This window comes from Carlito syrichta, unplaced genomic scaffold (genome assembly GCF_000164805.1).
Source record: "Carlito syrichta isolate Samal-C Ts95f unplaced genomic scaffold, Tarsius_syrichta-2.0.1 Scaffold304507, whole genome shotgun sequence".
Lineage (NCBI taxonomy): Eukaryota > Metazoa > Chordata > Mammalia > Primates > Tarsiidae > Carlito > Carlito syrichta.
In genome coordinates, this window is record NW_007248603.1 from 245,221 (window position 1) to 255,873 (window position 10,653).

General features: G+C 41.5%; 2 protein-coding genes across 2 annotated transcripts in view; one reads left to right on the forward strand and one right to left on the reverse strand.

Moving 5' to 3' along the window:
• The window catches only part of ZFYVE26 (zinc finger FYVE-type containing 26), a 74,076-nt gene extending 65,217 nt beyond the window's left edge, over positions 1 to 8,859 (reverse strand). The window contains exons 1-4 of the mRNA XM_008060068.2: positions 8,802 to 8,859; positions 8,046 to 8,322; positions 5,719 to 5,797; positions 988 to 1,077 (exon numbers count right to left, since the gene is read on the reverse strand). Of these exons, the coding sequence (XP_008058259.1) occupies positions 988 to 1,077; positions 5,719 to 5,797; positions 8,046 to 8,239 (363 nt within the window). The 5' untranslated portion in view covers positions 8,240 to 8,322; positions 8,802 to 8,859. The remainder of the gene's footprint in view (positions 1 to 987; positions 1,078 to 5,718; positions 5,798 to 8,045; positions 8,323 to 8,801) is intronic.
• Positions 8,860 to 9,995: 1,136 nt separating this feature from the next.
• The window catches only part of RAD51B (RAD51 paralog B), a gene marked incomplete at its 3' end in the record, with an annotated part of 42,392 nt that continues 41,734 nt past the window's right edge, over positions 9,996 to 10,653 (forward strand). Inside the window, exon 1 of the mRNA XM_008060069.1 lies at positions 9,996 to 10,064. The remainder of the gene's footprint in view (positions 10,065 to 10,653) is intronic.

Consider the following 10,653-nt stretch of genomic DNA (forward strand, 5'->3'; position numbering starts at 1 on the left):
TCAATTAAGGACTGTAAACACATAAACCAGGTAAGACACTATGCCCATCTAAAGGCATTTAAATCCAATTTCAAAAAGAACATCACACATCAGTTTTGAATTCCTGATCAAAATCCCAGCCATGCTTTAAGATACAGTCCATTCCTTGTCCTTCCTTAAAACCTTCCCCACTACCTTCAACCTATACAATTTGGATGTACTTAAAATTAATACCATACGGTTTAGTACACAATTGTATCTTGTGTGTGTAAGTCCTTCTTCTCTAAGCCCTTAAAAACAAGAAGCTCTAAGGCCTGTCCTCTGTGTGCAAGGTTAGGGGAGGGGAGAGGGAGTGAAGGGGGTGGGAAAGTAGGTTATTTTTAACCCTTGAGCACCATGTCTCTTCATTAACTGCTTCTGAGGTAGATCACAAGATCATGAGTCCTTGACCTAATACATGTGAAAGTATCTACCTTAAACCCTATCATAAATATGTCTTTAATTAACTGGTGGCAGGGTAATTAAGAAAATAAGTATTGACCCTCAGAGCACACCTCAGGCACTTCAGTAGCAACTGGTACATGCTTTATACATATAACTAAGACTTAGTTTGAACCTGCCCCCACAAGGATATTGGGAGGATTAACACTAACATATTCAGGAAAGTTGTTATAGAAAAGATATTCAACAAATATTAGTTCCCTCTCCCTTCATATTCCCTACCATTTACTGGTAAAAACATTCAAACACCTTAGATGAAATCCAGGTTAGGTATTTCTTCTACATGAAATGAAAAATATCTTTAATTTCCAGCTTTTTTAGAACTTTTGGACAATCTACATCAGGAACTTTAAAATCAGACATTGCCCTAACTCTAAACTCTCCTCAGAAGGGCTTCTGCAGAATAGGGTAGAGCGAACAGGTTGAGGCCACCCTTGGCTGGTCTCTGGAGGTTGAGCTTGTCGAGTGACATCACCTTGGGCAGATAGCACCAGGAACCTCTCTCACCTTGAGGATGTTCTCTGGAATGTCACCTTGGAGGTCTTCTAACAATAAAAGGAACTCAAGCCTTCTCCGGAAAACAGTTGGGAGTAACTTCTAGAAGAATTATAAGAAGGAAGAATAGAGATTAAGTATATGCTTTAGTTAACAATGTAGAAGTAAATATTTATCTCTAGTTTTGTTGATTAAAAAAAAAATGGCGCTCGGCTTTTGCATCCTGGGAATCACTGGGGTCCAAACAGAGCAGCTGCGGCTCCAGCCGCTGTACCAGGAGAGCTCTGGCTGCTTTGCTCCTGAGCCCTCACTCAGTCAGTCAATATCGCACCCACTCACTCACCAGCAGGTACACAAAATTTTCCACACACTCACTCATACTGGGACTCACATACTCTGACTGGCTCGACCACCATCTTCCCTCTCCTCCATTTTTCTAGTTAGTCTTAATTCTGCTATTTCTCAAACATAAAGCACTTTTAACCCCAAATTCCTAGGTTATTTTCAGATACTTTTCTTTATAAACAAAAACAGCTGAACTTGGACATACATCCTGCTTTTTTTTTTTTTTTTTTTTGAGTTGGGGTCTCACTCTGTCACCCAAGCTGGAGTGTGGTAGCATGATCATGGGTCACTGCAGCCTTCAACTCTTGGGCTCAGGCAATCCTTCTGCCTCAGCCTCCTGTGTAGCTGGGACTATAGGTATATGCCACCACGTCCAGTTAATTTTTTTGATTCTTTGTAGAGATGTGGTCTCCCTATGTCACCCAGGCTGTTCTCAAACCCTGGGCTTAAATGATCCTTCTGCCTTGACCTCCCAAAGTGCTGTGATTCCAGATGTGAGCTGCCACACCTGGCCTCCTCTTAAAAACGAATGTTTAAAACCCACACTAATCAGCCTCAAACTCCAAGGTTTGTTCATTTCATGTAACTTTTTTTTTGCCACTTGAGGTCTTTCCCCAAGAATCTCCCTTGCTGAGTTTAAAACTCCCAGTATGGGTAAGCCTGGGAAGGTATGGCCCATGTGATCCTTTTTTGGTCCAAAGCTGTGTTTTTTGACATTCATTATCCCTTGCATATCAGTAGGAGAAGAAAAGTAAAGGTGGAGAGATCTAATGTTTATTCAACACTGATTATATGCCAGGGACTGTGTGCCATATTTTATTTTTCTCTCATTTAATTTCCAAATCAAACAAACCCATGACACATAGTCATATATTTTTAAACCTAATCTTTAACAGAGGATAAATAGTTAGGAAGCCTTTTCAAATTATCGCAAACAAAAAGGAAAACGTGATCCCAATGTCCATAATGAGACATGCCATCAGAGAGATCTATGCATTACAGAGAGCTGCTGACACTTCCTGCACCTGCTTGTTTCACAGTAACTTCCCTTTGCCCGACCCCTAAAACTCAAATTAGAGTATCCCTTTCTCTAGACATAACTAAAAATAAGATTAGAGTCTAGCCCTAATCCTGACAAACACTACTTTAAATTGGTGATATCTGTTAATCAGACCTCTGGTTAAAGCTTCCCAAAGATAAGTTTTATGAGAAGGCAAGGAGCACTTGCAGGAGCACCTAAACGTGTGTGTGTGTGTGTGTGTGTGTGTGTGTGTGTGTGTGTGTGTAGGATTTAGAACACAAGATCACACTTCCTCCATTCATATACCTTTCATCACATCAGAGGCTAGCATGATCTAATATGTTCTTGCACCAGAATCTTATTTCTTCTTACCATGTGCTTCTCTAATAAGTGCACCAATACCATGTAAGTGCTTGTATAATGCCTGTGATTGGAAATTGGAGATTTATACTGGGAAGATTCTACTGAGGAATAAGAGGAGAGAATAGATAAGAAGCCTAAGTAGCAGGCCCTTAATAGTCTGGCTGAGATTTTAAGACTTCATCTAGAATTTTAAAGACTGATCAGCTTATACTTATTTTACCGGTGAAATTACTTTAAGCACATTCAGGGTCATACATGACTGATATTCTTAAAACAGGCAGGAATTTGCTTAATGTTTCTAAGCACAGATTTTCTTACTATAAAAGCAAGACATGTTTGATGTAGAAAAATTAGAATATACAGGTTGGGCACAGTGGCTCATGCCTATAATCCCAGCACTTTGGGAGGCCAAGATGGGAGGATTGCTTGAGCCCAGGAGTTTGAGATCAGACTGGGCAACATAGTGAGACCTCATCTCTACAAAAAAATATAAAAAATTAGACTAGCATGGTGGCATGTGCCTGTAGTCTGAGCTACTCAGGAGGCTGAGACAGAAGGCTTGCCTGAGTCCAGGAGGTCGAGGCTGCAGTGAATTCTGATTGTGCTACTGAACTCCAGTCTGGGCAACAGAGTGAGACTCTGATTCAGAAATAAAAATAAATAAAATATGTTTTGGAAAAAAAGAGAAAAATTAGAATATACAGACAAGCAAATCTATACATATATATCTCATATCAAGTCTTCTCACTGTAGGAGAACTATCATTCATACTGTGGTCTAAGGGCATTCAGACCAATTTCAATGCACATCTTAAGGCACAGATACCAAATATACTTCTTTCTTTTTTTAAACTGCTTTTTCTCTCACATAGCAGAGCATAAGCATCCTTCCATGCCACTGAAAATTCATTTGCCAGATAATTTTGAATCATGGCATAGTGCTTTACATATAGATAACCCTCCCTTTGTTAACCAGTCCTATATTGTAGACATGGGAATTGTTTACAGTTTTTCTCTAATAGAAGCATCACAGAAGTGAATGTCAAATCTTTGTACATAAGCTTACACATGTACAGAGAAATCACTGTAGGATAAAGAGGCAGAAGGTGGGGGAAAGGAGAAACGGAATTACTGTTTCACCTAATAATTAAAAAGGAAGATTCTGGCAGAAAGTGGGAACTTGGAAAAGGGTAGGCAGCCAGCGACTCCCTCTCCAGGATAACCACTACTGGCTTGGTATAACTACTCCAAGAGTGCATCTGAAATCTTGGTCCTTATATTAAGTTTAAAAATTATACGAGGAACTGATACATTTCCACAACTGTTTAAATAGTCAAGTCGCTGGGCTTGGTGGCTCAGCCTGTAATCCCACGCTTTTGGGAGGCTGAGGTGAGTGGATTGCCTGAGCCCGCAGGTTGGAGACCCGCCTGGGCAACTTGGCGAGACCTCATCTCTACAATAAATCAAAATGAGCTGGGAGTGGTAGCGCACGCCTGTAGTTCCAGCTACTTGGAAGGCTGAGGCGGAAGTATCGCCAGAGCCCAGCAGGTTGAGGCTGCAGTGGCTGGGAGCGGCCACTGCACTCCAGTCTGGGTGACAGAGTGAGACTCCAACTCAAAAAAAAAAAAAAAACAAGTCAAGTCGCTGAAGCTTTAAAAACTGAATGATCTGTGAAGCCGTGAGAAACAAGAATAACTCTTAGTCTGGAGTCAGGGAATGAAATCTGCCACCTGACATGGTTGAGCAACTGTCTAGAAGACAAGCAACCAATCAGGCATGAAATCAGCAAACAGTCTTTATGGAAGGGAAAGTTCACTAGGATTTGACAAATTCTATGTCTGAAAGATCCTTACCCAACAACAAGAGTTTTTTTCTTTTTGTCTTTGAAGTTACTATTGTAACTATGGCATGACAATTTTAGGTCAAGTTTTCTCTTGCAAATCTGAACCATAGTCAACTCTTATTTATCCTGAGTTTCATTATTTTTCAGTCTTGTTTCTCCTTCTTCTCTCTTGTTCGTCTTTTTGTCCTTTTTCCTTGCTAGATAATTGGCTAAAGCTTGGATAACCGATGCATTTAGATCAGCAATTTCTGCTGCTTTTTGAGAGCTATGTGAAAGAAGACAAATGCCATGCAAAAATGGAACTGAAGACAAAATTAAAATCAATTCTAATGGCTGATAGGAGCAAAGCTAAGAAAAATTAGGCTAAATTATAGATATTTAAAAATAGAATTTGTGGTTTCTTACTTTTAAGTTCATGTGAACTAAAAAAGAATGTTGAGATGAAAAAGCAGAGGACTGGGAGTGAGAGGATCTTGGTTTCAGCTTCAGTTCTGCCAACCAACTTTAGGGTGTGTCCTGGGGCCAGACTCATTTCTCTTCTGAGTCAGAGGTTCCTCATTTAAAATTGTCTCAGAGAAATTTCTTTACTTGACACCAATTACTGATAATTAACACATACTTCTAAAAGGACTTTTTATTTAAAAAGAAAAAAAAGAGCACTTCCTTACTAGTTTTCTCTCACTGTTAATTTGCTCACTGTATTTTTATATTTGGTCACTTTTGGTTCAATTCATGTAAATTTATAGATTACTAATTAATGACATGGGTCTATAAGATTTCACTGTATTAGACTAGTTAAAATAGGGCTTTTTGGGGAAAAAATATTTCAGCTCAGCTCATTCTCTATTACTTGACTGTTGAAGAGATCCAAATCTCTCATATTTTATTTGCTATTTTGTCACTTTCACTGAGTTCCACAAAGTTCTCTTCAGGCACAAGACTCATAGCGGTATTTAATACAATGGTATCATCTCAAATGGTTAGGCTCAATGTGTGTTAGTGAACTAATGAATTCAGGTAAGGAGACAACAATAAAAATTTAAGCCATTCTCTGAGAAAGAGTTTGACAAACTTCATAATAAAGGAAGTAACAGACAGAAGGGAAATTCCATTACTACTTCCAAGTTCTCAGTTCTGGCCTCAGGGGAAAATTAAGTTGTAAACCTACTTACCTTTTCCTGGGTCAACCATTTTTCCAGTATAAGAAGCCAGAGCCAGGCTAATCTTTGAGGGCTGATGTCCTGACCACATCTGAAAGAGGTGAAAAGAAAGACTTTGTAAAAAAGTCTCTACTGATCTTTCTCTTTTGTGATTCAAGGTTAGATTTCACTGCTCATTCTGTTTTAAACATGAACAGGTAAGACACTGTCCTAATGAGATATTGTCAAATATATATGACAGCTCAATAAAACATTAGAACCAGAAAAAGCTGCAGCTTTCCTTTTTCCACATCCTTATCTAGTCTTATATTTATTTATTTATTTGAGACTAGGTCTTGCTCTGTCACCCAGGTTAAAGTGCAGTGGACACCTGGGCTCAAGTAATCCTCCTGCCTCAGCCTCCCATGTAGCTGGGACTACAACTACAGGTGCGTGCCACCACACCTGGCTAATTTTCTTATTTATTTGTCGCTATGTTGCCCAAGCTGATCTTGAACTCCTGGCCTCAAGTGATCCTCCTGCCTTGGCCTCCCAAAGTGCTGGGATTACAGGCATGAAGTACTGCGCCTGGCATCTAGTCTTATTTGTAAAATTACAGACAAAGCTGTAATAGCTATCTAAGTATATTCTTGCATATACAAACTGAATCCAATAGTCTTTTTTTTTTTTTTGAGTTAGAGTCTCACTCTGTCACCCAGACTGGAGTGCAGTGGCCGCTCCCGGCCACCGCAGCCTCGACCTGCTGGGTTTCAGTGATCCTTCCACCTCAGCCTTCCAAGTAGCCGGAATTACAGGCGTACGCTACCACGCCCGGCTGATTTTTTTCATTTATTGTAGAGATGAGGTCTCGCCGCCCAGGCAGGTCTCGAACCCGCGGGCTCAGGCAATCCACTCACCTCAGCCTCACAAAGGTGTGGGATTACAGGCTGAGCCACTGAGCCCGGCTTCCAATAGTCTTAAAGAAAAAAAAGGAACTTTATAAAAATGTATTAACTATACACTAAAAACAGTTTTGCAGGAATTCATAAACTTTTCTTCGAAGTTAGGAATTTAGACAACAACCAGCTAGAACCCAAATTTAAGGAGAAAAATAAAGGAAGGAAAGAATTACTTAAGTTTCTCCATTCAGTATGTGCTAATACAGTAATATATAAACAGTATAACATAATAGTCAAATAAGGAAAAGCCAAGTGAAAACTCAAACTGTACATTTGACTCCTATACTACTGGTTAATAGCATAGCCAGAAAGAACTTCATTAAAAATCTAGGAAGAACTGTAGTTGCCACGGGACATGGAGGGGTCATAGTACAAATACAAGGAGTGAGCAAATTTTTTTGCAGTGATGAAACAGTTCTGTATCCTTATTACAATGGGATTATGTAAATCTATATATGAATAAAATGGTATAGAACTACAAATGAAAAAAATGAATGCAGATTTTAAAATGGTGAAAACCAAATAACTTCTCTTGTGTAGTTAACAGTAATATGTCAATGTCAATTTCCTGTTATTTAAACATTTAAAGAAAATTTGGGGTCTCACTCTGTTGCCTAGGCTGGAGTGTGGTGGCACGATCATGGTTCACCACATCCTTAACTTCCTGGGCTCAGGCTCTCTTGCCAAGTAACTAGGACAACAGGCACGCAATACTACACCCAGCTAATTTTTAAATTTTTTTCTATAGACGAGGTCTCACTATGTTGTTAGGCTGGTCTTGAATTCCTGGGCTCAGGCAATTCTTTATCCTCCTGCCTTGGCTTCCAAAAGTGCTGGGATTACAGGCATAAGACACCATGCCTGACCAATTTCCTGGTTTTGATATTTTACTAGAGCTACATGAGATGTCACAACTGGGGGAAGCTGGGAAAGGGATACACTGAACTCTTTGTATTATTTTTGCAACTTCTTGTGATCTATAATTGTTTCAAAACAAAAAGTTTTAAGTGAATTCACTTTCAGTCCTTTGTTAAAGCTACAACCCTATCTTCAATTTCAAAAGCAAGAAGAGAGGAGGCTTTGCTTTTTTGGAGGCAAAGAAAAAAATATTCAGTGCAGTTCCACCATCTATGTTAATGATGATAAACAAGAAATAGTGGTTTCAGGCACATTTTGATGGTCAGGCTTAAAACTTAAATCCAGTTGCACCTGATATCCTAAAGGCAATATTGACTAAGTCATAGGCTTACATTATACAGGTAAAATTTCAGAGCTTGTGAAATACACTGTGCCTCTTAATTGTTCAGAGGGTAGTTGAGTGAGGCAAATGGACCAGAGCCCAGATATTGACCCATGTGTCTCCCGTTCTGTGACTTCCTGGCAGGAAAGGAGATCCCTTACCTCAGCAGATGTGGACACACCACCAGCGCCTGAAGTATGTCTTCTACCCTCCTTGGGATATCCCCTTGTCCCTGGTGTAGCTGAGGTACACATGCCTGTGCTAACTCCCATTCTCCCCTCCGCAGGCACTCGCAGAAAAATCCAAAAAGCTGTTTCTGGGAAGTGGCTTCCTCTTCTCCAAATGGATGATTCATTTTCCCAGCACAGAGTGCAGAGAGATAGAAAGAGATGAGTTACGCCAAACACATTCTCAGTGTTCTCATCCGTAGAGTACCTCCTGGAAACAACACACGTGGGAGTGAGAAGAAACAGCAGGAATTCTGTTCAGCGACTGTACGAGCCCGATTGGAAAAGGCGGATTTACTTTCCTAATGATCATTCTAAGTTTAATTTGACACGTTACTCTTTTGGAGAACTGCCACTTTCTCCAAGGAACAGATCCCACCTCTCTAGGCGGATCCTCTATTAAATAATACTAACAGCCGTATTGGCCTGAGGTGCAGACCCATAGCTCTACTTCTGCATTCTCTGCTGAACTTGATGCCCAGAGCGACTCCAGATTCCCAGGTGTTCGACTCTTCAAGGATGAGAAATTCAGCAGGAACCTCCCTAGTTTGAGCCCTCTGTGAAGGTAGAGGATTGAAGATCTGGAGCCGAATCCTTGTCGGAACTGGAGAGCAGTGGGGGGCGTGGGCCGCAAGGACGCTTTCTTTGGGGGTCGTGAAGAACGCCCAGCCTCCCGGGGGTGCCCTGCACTCACCTGCTCCCGGCGCCCAAAGCAACAGGGCCTCCTGCGCAGCCATGTTTGAGCCGAGTCAGGTGACAGATCGCATTCCGAACCGTGGTGGTGACGACGGACCGCGCCACTCTTATTGGCTCAGTGGAAGGAAGATGAAAATAAAAGGCCATGTTAGTTTGAGTCACGTGACGGGACTAGGGCACGCTAGAAGGCTCGGAGAGAGGAAATCGGCTCCCTGGCTACGGACCATCTCCCTCGATCACCACAGCTTCTCCCCTCAACACCTGCAGTTCTGCATTCGGCCGAGCAGGTGGCAGGAAGAGCTGTGTCCCTTGATTTTTTTTTTTCTAACACTCTGTTTCCTTCCTAGCATTTTAAGTCAACATTGACTGAGCTCCAACCAGTCACAGTATTTTGCCAGGCGCTGGGCACACAGCTAAGAGCCTTGGATCCGCCTCCATCATCATTCTGTCTACTTGGGCGCTTCTCTCCATTCGCTTATTTGCTCTTTTACCAGACAACTGCACATTGAACGGTGTGCGAGGCCCTGTTGTAAACGAAGTCGAATAATACGGCTGTCCCTCTAAAGTGAGGAGTACAGACCACTAATTAGGATACAGTGGGCTAAATAAGATAGAGGTATGCACGAGGAATATGAGAGCAAAGAAAGAGCAGAGACATTTGGCAAAAATAATAATCCGAAACCAGGTTTTAAGGCAACATTTTACTAGATTTCCTCATCAAAGCTGCTTTTTACACCAAACCTTCTGTTAGGTTTTCCTCATCTTCAACCCCAAACCCTCAGGTTTCCTCAATATGTGTGTTTAAGGTTATGCCCATTTCACTCAGCATTTCCTAAACTCTTTCATCACCAAAAGATGGCGAAAAGAGCAAATTAAACATAAAACGCCCTTCCAAAAACACTTCTATGATAGGTGGATTGTCAAAAAACGAACATATCTCTTGGGGTCATTAAACAAAGTTTCAAGCAAGGTGTTCCCTTGCTTCACACTCTCTTTGAAGATGTTCCTTCCACGAATTTTGGCAGTCACTAAATTGGGAAACTAAGTCGGATTCACGTCTCCCGGGCTGTTGTCTATAGAGTGCTGACTACAATTCCCAGCACGCGACGGGGGTCGTCCCGGCCCTTGCCTGTCTCTGATTGGACAGAGTATCCAGAGTGACGACCAATCAGCGCTTCGGTTGTTGCTTCGCGGCGCTTTCCGCGGGGAACGGTGTAAAGGGCGGGGGAACTTTGAAAGTTGGATGCAGCAGACCCGGTACTGGAAAGTTTCGTGTGGGGGGCAGTGGTGGGGAAGTGGGGCTCGCTCATTAATGCTCCCTCCTAGGGCCGTGGGTGTCGGTGTTGGGGAGCGGAGAGTCTCTCTGGGCTGCTGGGCACGCCCCCTGAAGGCAGTAGGGATCCTTAAGAGATCCCCGCCACGGATCCGGGGGCTTCTGACTTTCCTTTGGGTGTATGTGGGGTGGGGGGTGCATAATGAACATTTCTAGACCCAACCCTGAATTGTAACAATTTTTAAATTAAAAAATAAAGAATAAAATAAACAAATAAAGTCTATGGTATGTTTTACAGCTTTTATGTATGTACGTATGTATGTATGTATGTATGTATTTATTTATTTATTTTTAAAATAATGTAGAGTACAATTCAGATTTAGATACACAAACATTGATTATGCAGGGTCCCTGTTTGCTGATGTATGTCCTTCCCTTCCTTAGCAGTATCCCTCCACAGTCAATCTCACCCCTCCCCCTAAACAGTTTTCCACTACTGCCAATCTGATTTTCTTTACCACATTTATGTGATCCCAGTTCAGCTTCATGAGTGATAACATATGGAGCTCTGTT